This window comes from Haliotis rufescens, unplaced genomic scaffold, assembly GCF_023055435.1.
Source record: "Haliotis rufescens isolate VD_foot unplaced genomic scaffold, xgHalRufe1.0.p SCAF_3, whole genome shotgun sequence".
Classification (NCBI taxonomy): domain Eukaryota; kingdom Metazoa; phylum Mollusca; class Gastropoda; order Lepetellida; family Haliotidae; genus Haliotis; species Haliotis rufescens.
Window position 1 is genome coordinate 27,334,372 of NW_025964001.1, and position 19,798 is coordinate 27,354,169.

General features: G+C 38.5%; 2 protein-coding genes across 2 annotated transcripts in view; both read left to right on the top strand.

The window, feature by feature from the left end:
- The first annotated feature begins 1,554 nt into the window (after window positions 1-1,554).
- On the top strand, window positions 1,555-5,319 carry LOC124145028 (GTP cyclohydrolase 1 feedback regulatory protein-like). Its single transcript, XM_046514672.2, has 3 exons — window positions 1,555-1,678; window positions 2,628-2,722; window positions 3,794-5,319. Exons 1-3 carry the CDS (start codon window positions 1,643-1,645, stop codon window positions 3,954-3,956), a joined length of 294 nt encoding a protein of 97 aa, XP_046370628.1. The 5' UTR covers window positions 1,555-1,642; the 3' UTR covers window positions 3,957-5,319.
- A 4,006-nt stretch (window positions 5,320-9,325) lies between these two features.
- Window positions 9,326-19,798, top strand: part of LOC124146263 (claspin-like) — a 36,855-nt gene continuing 26,382 nt past the window's right edge. Inside the window, exons 1-10 of the mRNA XM_048403968.1 lie at window positions 9,326-9,478; window positions 12,608-12,728; window positions 13,570-13,628; window positions 13,785-13,928; window positions 15,138-15,207; window positions 16,025-16,104; window positions 16,483-16,516; window positions 17,061-17,089; window positions 17,991-18,039; window positions 19,548-19,687. Of these exons, the coding sequence (XP_048259925.1) occupies window positions 9,440-9,478; window positions 12,608-12,728; window positions 13,570-13,628; window positions 13,785-13,928; window positions 15,138-15,207; window positions 16,025-16,104; window positions 16,483-16,516; window positions 17,061-17,089; window positions 17,991-18,039; window positions 19,548-19,687 (765 nt within the window). The 5' untranslated portion in view covers window positions 9,326-9,439. The remainder of the gene's footprint in view (window positions 9,479-12,607; window positions 12,729-13,569; window positions 13,629-13,784; window positions 13,929-15,137; window positions 15,208-16,024; window positions 16,105-16,482; window positions 16,517-17,060; window positions 17,090-17,990; window positions 18,040-19,547; window positions 19,688-19,798) is intronic.

A 19,798-nucleotide genomic window follows, 5' to 3' on the forward strand; every position in this document is an offset into this window, starting at 1 on the left:
CGCCTGTTACGTCAAGCATATGGTGGCCGAGAGGGGATATCGCTCTATCGCTTTCTCGCTTTCTCGCGGTATAGCAAAATTCCCTCTTGTGGGTTTTAATCATAAAAGAGAGCTGAGATTTTTCCAGTCGCCGTTTCAAATTATACATATGGACGGAATGTTGAAATTTTCTCACTATCTACTGAAATATAATTTAACAGTACAGACATATGTGCTTTTATAACAATCCACGTATTTCTGCGTAAAAAAGAATTTAATTGATTTATGGCCCTATTTAGCTATTGGATCCCCCGCCCCCAGGCCAAGTTATCAAAACAAATAGCAAAAACACCGCTCAATAGCGCTGAGTAGTACGTACTTCCCAAAAAGCAAAAGTGTTTTCCTAAAAACAACGCTTATATCAACGTTTATTCTGTTTGCGGAGTATATGTCATCAAAGTCCTCACCCAAGCAATGGTAATACTATCGGATGTCCTTTATGTAATTTCTAGTTTTTGGATGACATATTGTTCTCAGTAACCGTAATGTGGAAATAGATAGTTGATTGGTTTATTTTCAAGTTGGTATTTCCGCTATTCAAAGTGTTCAGTGAGGCCGTCTTATCAACAGTCATTTCTGAGACATAAATGCAAAGTATAATTACCTTATTCGACGTAATAAGCGCCCCGCTCTAATCAACGCCCACGGCGATATTTGCTAAAATATTGGCTCGTGAACAATCCCAATTAGCACCCCTTGCGATTGATTAATGTACACAAGACTAATTTATTCGCGTATAATACGCACTCTTGCGTTATATGCACACTTAATTATGGGCATAAAATTCGGGAAAAATATATCTGTCGTACATAAACATTTCAGGCTGTCAGCATAAACCACGAAATTTATCTTTCAACTCAACTTTTTTTTCCCGCCAAAATAATATTCTAATTTTTGAGAGCGCCCTGGGCGCTTATTACGTCGAATACGGTAATTATGTCTACGCTATTTATTTTTTTCATTTATAATTAACTCTAACGTTAATTTCAAGATTTACAGCACAAACTATTCAAAAGAAGTTAAAGAACATCCGATTCCTTCATATGACTATGTTTAGTCATTAGAAGAAGCGATAGGGCGAGAAAGCGATAGAGCGAGAAAGCGAGAAAGTGATAGAGCGAGAAAGCGATAGAGCGCTAAAGCGAGAAAGCGATAAAGCGATAGAGCGAGAAATTAAGCGATGTCCCCTCTCGGCCACCATACAAGCATGGGGCGGAATCTTCACGGGTCTGTGAGAAGGTAAACGCACTGGTCATACTATCGCAATGTTTCGCATAGTCACCCCAATGTATACATACTGTATAAAATATATACTTAAAAGCAAAAATAAATGCGACGATGTTCTTATTTATAACATTGTCTATTAGCATATATACACAACCCATATAGCACAGGTTTTTTTTCATAAGCTTTCGGGATATACGTTAAAAAAACTCATGGGGGGAAAAACTCATACAAATACAGCCTCGCCAAGTCTAGTGTGCAAAGCAGACGACGCGCACCTGCTTATGACAAGGGCAGTTAACTCTAGACAAGGAAGTTAGACGAGACCAAGTCTGACGCTGAGGTTAAATTAAAAATAGACAGAAAAACAGCCGTGACAATGCCGTACATGTTGATAAGCACACAGATACGACTGGTACGTTTGAGATAGAAAAAAATGGGAGTTACCCCAAAATCATGTTACATGCTCCGGCCGACATTTCTATCAAAATCATGTTATGCATCTGCTCAGTCACCAGGTAACAGACGGAGGTGCATAATACGTGAAGTGATTTTCTACGACACAATGAAGTCCATTTCTGCACTCAACAGTGATATGTAGGCCTATCTGTTTGGGACTTTTGTGGATAAAATGCTGTGCGTGATAGCATGCACTGAAAATAGGATGACAGCATTATTTCAGGATTAAACAGGTCATGGAATAAGGCTACCTTTAACACACAGTCAACACATGTTTAAGGAAAGACTGCCGTTCACCAGGCAACGCTCACATTATCAGTGTTTGTAGCTCTCAGGTTGTGGCCTGCATTGTAACAGAGATAAAATATATGTGGCCTATATTCATAATGCTTGTAGTGTTTTACCAGACACAACATATTGCATCCCATATGCATAAAAAAATAAGAATGGACGCAAATAACGTAAACTATGCATCCCATCCGATGCAAAACAGTATAAATGTTGAAATGATTGAACCCATATTTTAATTGAATCTTGTGGATTAATCATGTTGATGTATTACTTTTATTCTCATTAGAAATACAATCAATGTTGGACAGACAGTGCCAGATTTTCTCCACTGAATCACACGTTTCGATTTAAAACAAAAAAAATCCCCATCGGAAATAAGCATAAGGTATCACGCATACTTTGTATCATACTTGTTGTTGATGCAGTGGTCACCCTGAGACACCCCCCACCCCACACACCACACCACCCCCACCCCCACCCCACCCCACCCCACCCCTGTTAAACCTGTTAAACGCAAAGACCCCCAAAATATCGAGGGTTCCTAAAACTTGCAAATATACAGACAAAGGTAAATCACTGTGCTTGTGTTGATCACAGTTATGTTTTATTTCCAGGAGAATGGTCCGACAGTTGTTGGAGATGAATGGAGTGACCTCCAGTTAATGGACTATCTTGGTGCATCCTTGTACAAACAGCTTGGAAACAACTTGTGAGAACAGCCCAAATTAATTAAATTTCAATTATCTTAATCAGGATTTCTGTTCACAGTCTGATATTTTTTTATATTTGGGTAAATGCTTTCTTTTCAAAACATTCAAAATTGACCTTGTAGGCTTATACCTTGAACTTACTAACTAATGCATTGTCATTTTGTAAATATGAATGCAGATATGATTAGATCATTTATACACTATAAATATGGCAGATAAAATGAGGATAAGATACGAGTGTCCTTTGACAACAAATATATTAACACTTTCAATAAAAGTTAAAAGATTTTAGGCTTGATGAAGAAGTTTAGACCTTTTTCGATGAGTGTTGATATATTTCATATCAAAAGCTACGAGGGTGAGATTTCTTAACCAAACTTGGCACATAGATAGGTCTAGTGGTGAACTGGTGCCTTTTGATAGTTTGGGATTTAAAAAAAAATTAGTTTTGAGTTTCCATAGCAACGACTTTGACTTAGACTGAAAATGGTGGTAGTGCTCTTTTCTGGAGCAGATCTTGAAAAGCATACAAAATTTCTTCACCAAACTTGTCACATTAATAGGTCTAGTGGTAAACTGGTGCCGTTTGATAGTTTGGGATTTTAAAAAAAATTATTTTTCAAGTTTCCATAGCAACGACTTTAGCAACGTGTCGTCAGTTTTTGAAAGTTTGTCCTTACTTCTGTGTTTTGTAGTCTGAAGTACAAGAGCCCTGACCCGCCCCGTGTCGTCAGTTTTTGAAAGTTTGTCCTTACTTCTGTGTTTTGTAGTCTGAAGTACAAGAGCCCTGACCCGCCCCGTGTCGTCAGTTATTGAAAGTTTGTCCTTACTTCTGTGTGTTATAGTCTGGAGTACAAGAGCCCTGACCCGCCCCGTGTCATCAGTTATTGAAAGTTTGTCCTTACTTCTGTGTGTTATAGTCTGGAGTACAAGAGCCCTGACCCGCCCCGTGTCGTCAGTTATTGAAAGTTTGTCCTTACTTCTGTGTGTTATAGTCTGGAGTACAAGAGCCCTGACCCGCCCCGTGTCGTCAGTTATTGAAAGTTTGTCCTTACTTCTGTGTGTTATAGTCTGGAGTACAAGAGCCCTGACCCGCCCCGTGTCGTCCTCAACAAGTTGGAGAAGAAGGGATTCTCAGTTGTCAGCATGACAGGCGTAGGGCAAACCTGCATATGGACTCTGCACCGACCAGAGGCATTAGAGGATGATAAGAATAAGAATCAGGCCAGCTGAGTGGGGACAAGATGGTCTGATTGTGTAGGACAACAAGGAAGTCTGTTGTGAGCAACAACATAGTATTCAAGCGTATATATGTGTTTTTCGTGGCTGTGATCTGGAGAACAGTGGTCGAAATAACATTTTGCACCGAAATCAATAAAAGTAAATGCTAAATTCAAGTATTATTATAATTATGTGAAATAAGTTGGGAATATTATTGAGGGGTGGTGGGGTAACCTAGTGGTTAAAGGTTCAATTGTCACACCAAAAACCCGGGTTCGATTCCCCACATGGGTGCAATGTGTGAAGCCCATTTCTGGTGTCCCCCGCCGTGATATTGCTGGAATATTGCTAAAAGTGGAGTAACACCATACACAATCAGACACTGGGAATATAATTGCTACCATGATGTGATAGATGGATTACTAGTCCATCTAAATCTATCTGGACACAAGAGTCAAGGAGTTATTTTAAGCACTGTTGAAGGGTGAAGGGTGTATGTATCTCTGTGAGTGATAATATTTCCATGGCTGCATCTCATACAGGACAGACAGCGTTAATGCAGCTCCAAGTCCAAAATAGGGTTTGCATGTGGTGCTGTTAACATAAATGTTTTGAAATAATATGAATATGTCTAGTTTTCTCGTGGACAATTTTATTTTGCAATGAACCTCAATACAAATGGGCCTTTACTTATACTTTACCAGTTTCATAATGCTATACAATCAAACAATCAGGACACTTATTTGTGGTACCACCCTGCAGTGCATACAAATTTGAAAACATTATTTCTAATATTGATGACTTATGATTGGACAATAACAATTTGGTAACTGGTTCTTGTTCATTGCTGTGTCTGTCATTGTCTATGTATTTTTCTATTTGTTTATTTCTATGAGAAACATTTAGCCTGGAGACAACATATAACGACTATGGACATGTCAGTTAGGACCTTTCGACATGTTTGAGAAGAGGGTGAATTTGGTGTCAATTTAAAGAAAACAGGTCCTCAGTTTTAACCTTACATTTGGTCTTGTAATGAATTTATTTATTTCCAGTATATGTATATGGTCTCTGAAAGGCATTTAGAAGTGAAGGAGTAAGCATACACTCCGAAACGTTGTGTTCCTCATTATAAAGAAGTTGACATCCATATATTCTCTTCCATTAGTATATGTATATGTTTTACAGTCAAATCTTCCAGCATGTTGCAGCTCAGTTTGTCGTTTCCAGACATTACATAGACAAGATAGTGTTGGTTTACTCATGTGTCTTAAGTGAGTGAATGAGTTGGGGTTAATGCCGCTTTTAACAGTATTCCAATTATATCACAGCGTGTCAGCTTAATGTTGGAGGAAAGCCCGAAGTGATGCAGGTCTTGGACATTTACCACATTGGTGAAACCCACGAGCACAGGTATGGTGCTGACAAACCTAGAAACAAAATCGAACCGGGATTCAAACCCACAATCATACATTTCTGGGACGCCCAAGGGACGCAACTCTGCAAAGCGAATCACGGTGCCTTAGACAACTGGGCCAACCATGCCCCCTCATGTGTCTTAAGTTAGGTTAGCAGTATTCACAAAGCATACTATTCTACTTTTGATGAGAACAACAGTTAGGTCATTCTATGTAAATATACACTTGACGTGAAAATCAAATTTGTGTGTCATGGAAAGATAAAAATATTTTTATCAAAAGTCGAGTACTATGTAAAGAGTAACTGTAATATTTTGAACTAGTTTGCCCATGAATTTAATGCCTTTCTGTATTATCATATTTATCCTGTGCATTTACCATCATCAATAAGGTTTCGAATTTTTCGAATTTAAGTGATGAGTTTTTAGATAATGAGAGTGGACCAGTCTGGAAGGTACCATGGTTATGATGTATTAGAACTCATTTCCCCATTTTAGACAGTAACCTAATAGAGTACACATGATCTAAGGCACGAGAAATTGCGTTACTAAGAATCTCTTTGTCATGCCAGAATCCGATGTTAATGGGTTTGAATCCTGGATTCATAGTTTATGATGCTTGGTTTGTCAGCACCATACTTGCATGTGGTCGGGTTTCACAAATAAGGTAAACCTTGTCACTTTGAGCTCGACGACTACCGGTACATAAAGTTGGCATGCTGTGGTATAAGAGGAATACTGCTCAAAGCAGTGCTGAACCAAATTATCCAGTTATCAGTTATGGTGTTATGAAAAAAATATCAATAAAAAGAGAGAATGTGAGATGGTTATCTATATTTTGTATGTGAGTATATGTATGTGTTAATTAATGACTTTGCATTTTTTTGCTCAGCCAAATTTAACAATTCCTTTCTTTTGACTTATATGGAGAGGATCAATAGATGTCAGAAGCATGTATATACATACTTACAGCCTCAGAAATTTAGCTTGTTTTTTACTTGTCCAGGGAAACCACTATTTTACTAATTCTCCGAGTTTGTAGCTTGTCCTGCTTGAATGACACAAAAATGTTTACTATATTTACATTTTCTGTCACTATTATTCAGTTCCAGTTCGTAGTAAAATTGAAGCATTGAGAACTGGATTAGAATTATAACCCTTACAAGCTTCTAATCTATGAGGACTCCTTTCATTGCAGGTTCACTTGTCCTCAGCGCAATTTACTAGTCTCTGGCTAGCAGACTAGCGTGAATTTCAAAGACTACTTAGGTTCTTTGTATGTGCTCACAGAGCCATGTGGCACTGTTATATATTTGTTAAACAGGAAATAAATGTAACTATTCATGTCATTTAACATTGGAAAATTGGTGTGAGTGGGTAGATCTCATCTTTAATCTTGTTCTTCTGCAAAGACTTAAGACATTGCTACCTGCCTCGATATGTTCTGTAATGTTGACTGGAACACGAGCTGTTGATCTCAGGCACATGTGTGTGTGACATGTTTTGCAATATTCAGCAATTATTTTACATATGAAGCTGTACAATATTCATTTTCTTCCTATTATAAATGATTATTTGTCTTGTTAATAAAAAGAACTGTCTGAATACCATTTTTTTTAGTTTGTTTAAAGATATACTAAGGCCACACATTTTTATTTTGTGGTTTACATCTTTTTAGCTCGCAAACTAGCTCACATACAACGGAGAAAATTGCAGAACAAAGTATTAAATGGTGTCAGGCAAATACTTTCTACATCACATTTTAATATGATTTTCATTAGCCTTGACTCTCTATCCTTCAAGCCACTTTAAATCACTCCAGACCGGTCCATCAGCAGTGTTCGAAATACCTACCTGGGTTGATTTCAACTCGGGCTGCCAGATTTTCAAATCCCCCTGCCTGACGGTCGGGTTATATTTCATATGTGAAAATATTCTAAATATTTCCCAATGATAAGCATTAATTCACATGTAAAGATGAATGTAACCAAAAAGAAACCCCGTTAGCTTATCCGGAGAAACATATGATTATAGTGGGCAGGCAGGTTTTGGTCAGGGTATTTCAGCTAGCCAGTCCTGTGGTCTGGCTGAAATTTTTGGGAGTTTCATACCCTGCCATCAGACACCCTTCTGTTTAGGCCTCCAGACTTCCATCTGACATCTTCAAACCGGGTACTACAAAGATTTATTTGTATGTCTGTTTAATGCCGCACTCAGCAATATTCCAGCTATATGACAGCAGTCTGTAAATAATCGAGTCTGGACCAGACCATCCAGTGATTGACATCATGAGCATTTAGCTACATAATTGGGATATGATGTCATGCATCAACCAAGACAGCGAGGATAACCACCTGATACCCGATATCTCAATACTGCATACACAACATTTTGTGAGAAAACCCAGTCTTTAGACTGAGAATGCACTCCATAGACTCACTCTTAAAGTTAAAAAAAGACACCTGACAAGAGACTTATACCCATCAACATCACACTGAGTCAAGTCTAATATTCTGTATGAGAAAATAATAAAACATAAACATAATGTTTTACGTACTGTATTATGACAAGCAAAAGGAAAAAAATAGTGCAAAGTTTGCCGACAATGCACCAGTGTCGCTTCTCTCTTTGAGAATTTAAACTACTCCTGCAGCAGGATTTTGTATGTTATACTATGAATTTATTGATTTGCCCATTCTATTTTATTTTCTGAAAGTGGATTTTGGCCCTGGGCAAATCTATAAACCCAAAGATTAAAATTTCACAAAATGTGTACTGATTCATGGTATCCATACATAGTGACAGCTGGGGCACATTGCATGTTGACTACACCATATATGGTCTCTGATCGCTGGTAACCAATCAGTGTTCAAAAATGCGTAAAAAAAATATTGCCTCCAAGTTTATTTATGCTGTCTTTACAGACAGTAGCCCAGTCTCTTGTCACGCCCAGTTGTGTTAGTGAGCAAATCGACGCACAGCAGCTAGTGAGCTAGTCAGACAGCCGAGAAGAAGCCAGAGATTAGTGCCCCTTTAAAGCGTTAACTTCATGCAGAGGACCCGGGGTTGATTCTCCACATGGGTACAATGTGTGAAGTCCATTTCTGGTGTTTCCTACCATGATATTACTGGAATATTGCTAAAAGCTGCATAAAACCATACTCACTCACACACTCACCCATGACAAAATGAAACAAGAACTCTTTGGTGTCAGCTAAGATACTGAGTGATGTGGCATTGGTCAAGTCCAATGAAAACAAAGTTTGGGACGATAAAACATTTTTTTAATCATTATACTTTAGTTGTTATTGAAAGTGCCTGCAAGTACTGTTTAGTTGTACATGCATAGCACGTCGCTATTATATGACGTCACACTGCTCATTCATATTGATGCAGAACATATATGATGTCAGTCATATATAGCAAAAAGTGCTAAATTTCAAGCTCTCTGTGGTCCAAAAAACTTCAAATACACTCTCTTCGTCAAAATGCATTGCCACACATACTTTGAATACTGTAACTGTTCTACATTTTGTCACCTGGAATTCTATGTACAAAAATACTGACAATGATGGAGAAAGAAGTACTTTTCTATCAATGTTAGCTTCCAAAGTGATGCAGATGTCAAATTGGCAGTTTCAGTCCGAGGTGCAATTGTGATTTGATACCTCTGACTGTTTAGGATATAGCAGTCTTACTTGTTTATGGTAGGAGATGATGGTGACCAGTTCCCTGACCCACATCCACTGATCCAGGCTTTGTGAACATAAAACCTACATTTATTGTCATGAAAAAAATCAGAGTCAGGCAGCTATTAGCAGCAGCCTAAACCTACAAAAATAGGTTATGAACGATTTTTTTTTCATTTTATTTGGAATCGAACTCTCGTAAGAGAATCTAGACTTCGTAGAACACTATCGATATTGACACAGAGTGATTGCCCTTTACACGGAAGTTGGTTATACGCATGCGTGTAACTTTACAGCGGGAAATACTAAATGATCGTCTTGCGCCAAATCTGACAAGAAGATAACAAGTAATTTCATCGATCTTACTTACGGATTATATTATTACAGACATGACTGGTGTGTTAGAAGAAGCTGAGGATACAAAAGAGGTATCTAGTTTTAGTCGTTATGTGGACAACACAGACAATGTAACATTAATGATGAGAGAAAATCGTCTGCTTCATCGTTCATGACTATTTGTTGTCATTTGTTCATGTTTATGGGGATGGAGAAAGATATTATATTATTTCATGAACCTGCATTCACCCTGTAGATACGACATTGTGCGGTACTTAGCTGAGATATATAAATATCAGAATACTTTTAGTCGAGAGACAAAGTGGTTTGTAAATTTTCGGACAAGTTTTCTAAACAATGATTGACACGCTTGCGGTTCACATGTTCAGGCTAATGTTACTCTAGCTGAGGGCAGTATGGTCATGTCAAGCATTCTTTTCGATTTAGAAATGGTCACATATTGTTTTGGGGGGTTAATATGATAGTCGATTTTATGGTGGGGACAATGAATGCATAAGGTAAATTAAAAATTTTGTTTAGCTTATTATCACTTAACTCAAATACTCTCTGCTCGGTACAAACTGGGTCAACTGCAGTATTTGGGTCCCCACTTCGGGGGTTTCCGTAAGGCAACCACTGCCTTCGTCAGTTTCGCTTATATATAAGCGCGCACGCGCAAGCGTGCCGAAATCCGTTAGGAGGCATTTTTTAGCAAAAAGGACCCAAAAAATGTGCTGGACATGAAAAGTATGGTCTAAAACTCTGCCCCTGTGGGGGTCGAGAGTTTTACGATGGAAAGTGAAGCCGAATTATTGTACTGTCAACTTCTTGTTGTTTGTGGGCGGGACATAAATGACGTAAGACGTCACGTGTCTGATCATGTGACTTTCCTTATATGGACTCGTTACTACGAAAGCAACTTCGCTCATAACTTGTAAATTCATAAAGTGTGGCTTGTACAAATAAAACAGAGTCGACTTGGCGTACAGTGAAGACATCTTTGCATAGGTATGGGGCGAATGCGGGAATGTATGACAATTATTTTGTTCAAAACATTATCAGAAAAGAAATATTTCAGTTGTTCAATTGATCAGTTTCTAAGTTCACCGGCCGTGTTTACATTTATTAAACTTAGGAAGCAAAATGATCGTTTAAGAAAAAGATGAAAAAGAAGCAGAAAAAGAAATTGAACTAGGTCTAGATGGATCCACAGACTTAGGTCCTAGAATCTATATGACAGTCAAAACGAATTCAACGTTTCAAATGATTTGTTTGAATGAGAAAGTATCTATCGATGATCATTTTCCTATGAAAATTCACATGCTTTCATGAATGAAGTTATACCATATTGCGATTTATTTGAAAAAGGGGGATCCTCCCCCTTTACCCCATGTATTTTTCTTTAAAAATGTCATAAAGGTGGGGTTGTACCTGCCTTGAACCCCGCTGTGTTGTCCGCCCAACAAAATATATTGTTCAAGTAACAGAATGAACTTACCGTCGTGCGATTTACCCCCCATTTTTGCTTTAATATTTCGACAAGGGGGGACAAACCACCCTTGCACCCCCAGTGTGTTGTCTGTGTAAGAAAATACTGAACTGCAGACAGCGTTCGGTAGAAAAATGGCGGCCAACAAATCCTCTCGCTTCGACCGTAAATAACGAACTGCGCATGCGTGGAACGTTTTTCAATCGACAACTTCCGTAAACACGTAAAAACGTTCCTTCCGAAGTGGGGACCCAAATACTGCAGTCTACTGCATGTGCTGTTCTTGTTACTATCCAGCATCGGGGCGGTCGGGTAGCCTCGTCGTTTAAGCTTTCACTCGTCATGCTGAAGACCCGGGTTTGATTCCCAACATGGTTACAACATGTACAATGTGTGAAGCCCATTTCGGTGTCCCCCGCTGTGATATTGCTGGAATATTCCTCAAAGCGGCATTAAAAACCATACCCGTTCGCTATCCAGCATCAGCATAATTACCGGCTGATCAATTTGCTGTGAAATAGTAGGTACGCACTATGCTGCCAGTTACTATCATCAGACATCCACATGGTCACTCATACTAGTCATAGATAGCTACAGTCCACATCTTCATTACGTTTTATCTCTTTCGTTTCCAGAATATTTGCCTTTGAATACACATAAACCTTTACTTTAGATATGTATTTTTTTACATGTTGTTTTACATGTCAATTAACAATTATAACAGTGATTAGGCTATAGCCTTTGAAGTAGATATATTCACACAACCATACTAGACTGTTGTTCCAAAGACAATTGAAAGTGGAATTTTTAAGGACTTGTTTTAGATGTGGCTTTTATCATCTTTTAAATACTATTAACATGATTTATCTGTGAAAATCCGAGTTTGAATAGATCTACAGCAACCCAGGGGTGACTAACGGGATCGGGTGGTCAGGCTCGCTGACTTGGTTGATGCATGTCATCGTATCACAATTCCGTGGATCGATGCTCATGATGTCAATCACTGGATGGTTTGGTCCAGACTCGATTATTTACAGACCACCGTCATATAGCTGGAATATTGCTGAGTGCGGCATTAAACAACAAACAAACAAACAAAATTAAAGTAAACAAAACACACAAGCATATGAAAAATGATATGATTTATATTATTATCATATTTTATTGAGGCAGGCTGATGTCACAACAAACAAACTAATATTAAGATGATTAACAGTGTTTGGTAGGAGAGAGCACACCTGCAAGACGTGCAAGCATGGCAAGAGGTTCTTATATATATGTCACCTTTCAGGAAATGTCAGGTCATCACAGATTTTCAATGATAAAGAACAAACAACTTCCTTCATTTGACCTTTATATAATTAAGGTGGACTTTGACCCTTAATCATTTTAATAACTATTCTCTGTATCCAACATTAGAATAAATAGAGGTAAAACCCCTTAGACGTGTAAGATCACTTTATCATTGTTTATTGTGACCACTTTGACACAAAGAAATCATCAATTACAAAAGCATGTAATAACTCAGTATATAACGATAGAACTGTGAAAGAAATTTGAAACCAAGTAAAAATTATCTTCCTGAGGCAAGGGAGTTAACTGACTATAAAAGTCCAGTTTCCATCCTTGACGAACTCCCTTGCCTCCTGGAAGATGATTAAAAATGTACATATGACCTTCTGCATGTAAGCATGTGCGCATTATGATCATGCAACCTGATGATCCATGTCAGGCTGTCCCGATTGCTGAGGGCACTAAGGATCCCCCGGGAAAGCGGATGGAGGATGAAACCAGTGAGAAAATGGACTCAGGGATGGATGATGAAATGACAGGAACATCTCCAGATATTGCAGGTAAGACAGTCGATTGTGGTGGCATTTAACCCTTTTTATGTTGTCTAATTATGCCTTAAAAGAATGAAATTGGTGGCATATTTGTGATAAAAATGTTTTGACTGTGAGAAATTAGCATGATTAGTGTTACCATGGTTACTATCAGCATGATCAGTGTTCCTGTTTACCAGTAATTACCAGTTTTTTATGGCAAAATTAGGCGTGGACTGGTAATTCATGTGACTGCCAGTCCCTGTGGACTGGCAAATAAGGTATCTTATAAATCTTTGTTGTTGAACAAAACAGTGGCGATATTCAAATAGGTATATCATCTCGAAATATTTTTAAAAAGAATAAAAGAAGAGAAAATTCTGACTGCACTTTGTGTGAATGACGTATAGATCTAACTAAGTTACTTCAGAGATGATGTCATTGCATTGAACATTATGTTGAAAGAATTATAACCAGGTAATTTTTTATTTGTTGAAGTTGGAACTGATTGGTAAATTTTTAGACTTGCCAGTCCACCAGGACTTGTAGTTTCAAAAGCCATCGGGAACACTGTACTATGATATTTTACATTGTTTACCAGCAAATTTTCCAGGGATAGACACGGTCAGTAGTCTGTTTGTCCAGGATTAGTGAAAAGTTGGAGGGACTACTTGTTACCTCCACAAATCTAGTATGTTAAATGAGCTAGTACAACGAACATGCCGAAAAGGCAAAATGACCTCGGTCTAGTTAGATGGGACCAATGGTGTCTACCCCTGTGTCTGTTCAACAGTGTCTGAAGCACTATTTGCTATATATGGGGAAATGTTATTTGTCCAACCCAGACTCAATCGTGTTGTTGATATTGTAGACCTCAACTCTGACAGTGACGATGAGCCTGTGGTCATAAAGAAGAAAAACAAGAAACATGTGAGTGTGTATTTTCATTTGTAGACAGCCATGACAAATTATCAAAAGCACCAAGAAATCTGCTCAAAGGGATAGAGAAACTCTTCTTATAAGCAATGACAAGTAATAAACAAGTATTGAAAACGTGTGTACAAGTTATGCTTGTTAATGTTACAGTTGATGATTGACGACGACGACGATGATGACAGCAAGGACATTCATGGTGATGTGGACCATGCCAGCAGAGATGGGGAGAGCATGTCTGATGAAGAAGCTGAGAGTAATATTAAAACTACAAATGTAAATGGTGCAAAGAAAAAGGTACTTTTATTGAATGAAATACAAAGGCACTTTTAATAAGTCCATTCCAATTTAATTTCGTGTTGTGTAGATATCAAAGAATAATATGTCAAGTGGAGCTGAGTGTCACCTGGTATCTTGCGATACGATACGTATCACGATACGGACTGACAATACTACTGGTATCATAATACACCACATCAAATAGTAAGAAATTATGAAATCACTGAAATACAGTACTAATACCTCTATCTTCAAACATTTATTTGTTGTTATCTCAAAAACGCTAACAAGGAAAACCACAAGAACAAAAAAGTGTTAAATTAAGGGATGGTTATTAATGTAACAGTTGGCACGTCCTCGTCCTTGTGTTCTGCCATGCTTACAGGTGGCGCTATGCTACTTCTTCCATAATGGGAGGTAACTCTATCAGTTCATGTTCTATTTATTGTGTATCGTGATCTCACAAACTGACGATTCAAGTATCGTGTTTACCTGACTATCAATGATATTGTAGGTATAGGTGAATCGTTACAGCGCTAATGTCATCATTTTAGAGGCAAAAACAAAATCTGAAATTCAGGCAAGACTACCTAGACCTCCTCAGAGGTTCCTGCTTGAATTTGGCTGGAATGTTGTCAGAGGTGGCATAAAGCCAAACAGACTCAATATTATACTGAAGACACCTACTTTCATTTAACTTTGAGATTCCTTGTTATCATTTTGATTTCAAACTTAAATAAAAACTATCAACATTTAGGTGAAATAGGTCAACAAACACCAATTGCATGGATCATTGTTGAAGGTATGAGTACCCCTGTTTGGCCGGGTCTTGATCGCTTTCACTTTCTAGAGCGCTACCCAACTAGGGACGTATTCACACCTGAAACTCGTAGAAAACACAAACTCAAAGATTGAGTGTTTATTCTGATGCATGTCAAATATGGGAGCCATCTCACCACACAACAAATATATTTTCTCAAACATATACATCGAAGCCTCCGTGAACACCATGGTTCCTCTTCATTTACATCAACCCATCGCAGTTTTCCCAATTGTCAACCATGTGTTCCACACAACAAATCGTCAACAAAACATTTTTTCTAAGGGAGATAATTCTATTAACACATGGTCTGTGCATACCACTAAGAATATCTTGTTACATCGCATTTTCCAACCACAAATATTACAGACCCAGCACTTACTCATTATTGTCTTTGGTGGTTCCAGACAATTTCCGAGGCTCTCTCCAGCATCATGGATAGTGATTCAGACAACGATGAGGATGCTCAGTCAAACTGTAAGTTGAAGCTTGTGTTTCATATGATCTACAGTGTTCCAAATTGAGGGGGTCCTGTGATCATTGAGGCTTTCGCAGATAGTATTTGAATCTGGGGTCCCTCTCGATTTCTAAACTGGACCATTATGGTCATTGCATGGACCACTTGACTTTTATGTTTAATTTTGAACTGTGTCCCATTCAGGGTTTTACAACTTGAGGCTTTCAACCGACAGAAGCTGACACACCATGATATTGTTCTGTTTATTTACTAAGTAGGAGCGATGTGATGATATATTGGGGGCTAATTGGGCAAGCGGTCAAAAGCGCTAGGTGCTGAGATCTTATTCCACTTGTGACTGGGTTGTTATTCAGCCTTGGGACCAACAACGTTTACAGGTCCTTACATTGTTGTCACTCGCCTTAGTGTACAGTACAAACATACACCCTGTGCACTCAAAAGAACCCATTCATCCAATGGTAGATGACCAAATGGTGGAAACACAAATACGTACATCCACCCGAAACACAAGTGTCAAATTTGTGGTGTCACCCTGGGCAAGTGACTTAGTTCAAATGTGCCTATGGGTAACCAATATGTGAGATCGATGTGAAAACCTCCTAGCGCCCCTGGGCAGCTTGGGTTGTATACTCTCCAGGGAGTTGAGAATGATAACTGGAATGCGAATGGATCCACTGGTCGGGGGAAAATAAAACAAATTTGAGCAGATACCTGCGGTATATGATTGTGTAATATAAGTATAATAATAAACTATTAGGTAAACTACCTGCTACCTGATATGAGTTTTATGTTTATTTAGTGACTTTTTGTTTTCAGCTTCAATGAAGGTTGATGAAAAAGGCAATGCTAGTGGAGAAGAAAGTGACAGCCTGACAGAGGTCATCAAGAAAAAGAAGGTAATTTGTGCTGTATGTACAGTGATGATCTTCATGTGTCTCACAAGTGAAATCTTGCTGTTATAAATCGTGTAATTCTTTACTTACCCTACATTACACCTTAATGCATTGACTACTTACCTTACGACAAAGAAGACAGCGCAGCAACATGGATTGGATGTGACATGGACAATCTGTCACATGACAGTGGAGGTGGTCCTGTAAAAAGTGGACTTGTGTCGGAAACAGCATTTCTTTTTTTCACCCAGGGCCATCGCGAGGCGCTGTCTTCTTTGTCGTAAGGTCAGTAAATGCAATGCAGGATAAGTATACAAATGTAAAAAAATACTTAGATTTTACGAATTATGCCAATACGATATGTTTGTTTTTTGTCTATAGGCAAACAAGGAAGCTGTTGACAGTGAGGATGAAGGTAAATGCAGCTTACATGCATCCCCAGTGGTTCAGGAATTGTACAGATGTAATTGGTTGTAACTCAGGAGAGTTGGTTGGTTGGCTGGTTTGTTGTTTAACGCCACACTCAGCAATATTCCAGCTATATGACTGCGGTCTGTAAATAATCGAGTCTGGACCATACAATCCAGTGATTGACATCATGAGCCTCAATCCACGCAATTGGGATCGATGACATGCATCAACCAAGTCAGCGAGCCTGACCACCCGATCCCGTTAGTCGCCTCTTACGACAAACATAGTCACCTTTTATGGCAAGCATGGGTTGCTGAAGACCTATTCTACCCCGGATCTCCACGAGTCTTATTGTTATCCCTTGAACATGTCAGAAGTAACAAGATGTTCATCAACCCTGTTCAAATGAATATCTTCGCTCACTAGTAATGTTTGTGAGCCAGGAAGCTGGGAAATGGTGTGACTATTATAAAAATAAATGAGTACAACTTATTAATGGCAAGCTCATAATAATGTGTGATTACATTTATATGATTTCACTTTTTCAGATCCCAAACAAGATGCCTCTCAAAAAAAGGTGAGCATAGATGCAAAATGTGTAAAAACAGGTCTGAGATGCTCTTATTGAAATCCAACATTGGGTTATGGAGATTGTCCTCTTGCAAAGCAGCAAGAGGTCAACCTGACAGATGGGATTGGCTTTAAATCTAAATTTGAAAAATGACATTATAATACCTTTGCAACCGGCTGACATAGGACCAATGGCTGTAACACAAATGGCATGTTTCTGACAAATGACTTGTTATTTTTCTAGTAGGATATCAGTTGAAGAATGTACTACATTTAACTATACTTACCTTGAAGCAGGTGATTACCATGGGACCTGGTAAATTTCCTTGCATTTTACTCAGACTTTATGGAACATTTCTGATGACCCTGGCCAGGCTTAATTATTGTTGTTTGTTCCTTGATGCCGCACTCAGCGTTATTCCAGCTATATGACGGTGGTCTGTAAATAACTGAAACTGAACCAGACAATCCACTGATTGACATAATGAGCATCGATCCATGCAGTTGCGATACGATGACACTCATCAACCAAATCAGCAAACCTGATCTCCCGATCCCGTTAGTCGCCTCGACAAACCTGTGCTGGTCATAAGAGGAGACTTAATGGGTCGGGTGGTCAGACTCGGTGACATGGTTGATAATGTGGCATCTTTCCCTGTCAACATGGATGTTGTTCACAATATCTAGCAGTGAATCGTCTGGTTCAGGCTTGATTGTTTACAGGCTGCCATCATTTGCCTTGAATATTGCTGAGCGCAGTGTAGGACAACACCCAAATATTATATACATGCTGCTGTGGTATAGCTCTAATATTGCTGAATGCTGCCTAAAATTCATTCACACTCTTGCTGACTTATTGAAACAAGGTATGTATAAATGGTTTCACAACAATTGGTGTCTGATTTCAGATGAATATATTCAACAGTGACCTCTTTGATGCAGAAGATAGTGATTCTGGTTAGTAAACATACGGTTTTGGAGAATTTATGAAGTCTTGTCAGACAGAATCTTGTTGTCCCATTTTATTGTTCAGCTTACGTGTACCCACCCAAGAAACTGTTATAGTTTGGTATTTTCACATCACCATTTGGGAGCAGAATATGTCCTTAGTAACTATGCACGTTGTAAGAGCCAAATAAACCGGGTGTCATCTAGGGCTATCGCGATGCACCAATACCTACGATATCGATACTTAGATACACACGATACTTGAATCGTCAGTTTGTGGTTTGTGAGATCCCGATACGCTATGAATAGCACAGGAACTAATAGAGTTACCTCCCATAATGGCAGAAGTATCACAGCACCCCCTGTAAGCATGTTTTTGTTTTGTTCTTGTGTTTTTCTTTGATAAACTTTTTGTGATGCTATACATAAATGTATGAAGAAAGAGGTTTTAGAGCGGTATTTCAGTGATTTCATAATTTCTTACTATTTGATGTGGTGTATTGTCATACCAGCGGTATTGTTGGTCCGTATCGTGATATGAATCATATCGATAATCAGCTGTAGTGTCAACCAATCTCATTAAAATCAGATAATGACTGACAAGAAGTTGACATGAGCCAATCCGAAGGCTTCTTTCTTGTGCTTTACGGCACTAGTTCCAATCTGGCGACTATGCTTCAAAACATATTTTGACAAATTCTCAGTTAGAAATTTCAAAACTGAACAAAAGAGCATTCTGGAATGGCTAATAGATGGCCTAGATTGTGTGGATTCAGTTGTAAAGCCCATTACTGTCTTCCGGAATTCCCTGTATTAGATTTTCCGTGGTTGCATGATTAGAAAACACATTCCGACTGTCACTTTCCTGATCTGGTAAGCGTCAGTCTGATTGGTCGGATGAAAGGTCATTTTGACATGACCCGTAATGGGAAGTCTTCAGATCCTTGTTTAGTGGTACAACATGTAGTGAGAACTAAGATCTGATTTTAATGAGATTGGTGTGTCATAATACCCTGAATCCTTGTTCATGCTGTAACGGTGGAAGTGGAACCATCAGTTTGCTTGGCAAAGATTGGATTATTAATAGGCTGCTATGATACAGCTACAATCTTGCCAACTGCAGCATAAATTGATAGTAACTCACTCACTCACTCACTCACTCATTAAGATTAAGTGATTACAAAGATATCAGCTATGACAAGGCAGAGTGAGTGATTGAAAGGTGGAAGTGAGGACGTGACATAATTTAGATGTGATGTGATGTAATGGCTAATAATAGAAAAAAGTACTGGTTTTAGCTGGAAATATCTGAAGAAACAGTAAAACATGAAGTGATTGATAATACTACCTGTGAAAACATTTAGCTTAACATGATTACTAAACTTATGATTTGTGAACTTTCCGATTCATATTCTCAACTGCAGTGTACGTTACTCTATGTAAGTTAAAGAATCAAATGTGACTTGTCTAACCTATTACAAATCCTTATCAGTAAAGCTGAATGTATATATTTGTAGATACAGCAGCATCCCCTAGGGACGGGGACAGTGACGGCAGTGGAGGAAAGAGCAGTGATGAGGATAATAATGCGGATGACGAGGGATTTGATGAAGACAACCTTGATCCCAAGCTTAAAGCCAAACTCCTGAAAATGAAGGTATTTCATTATTGACAACTTATCGTTACTGAGAAAAATAAAATAAAAAGTAACTGCCTCATAAACGCAAAGTGAAACAAAAAGGATGTTTTTACAAATGATCTAAACATT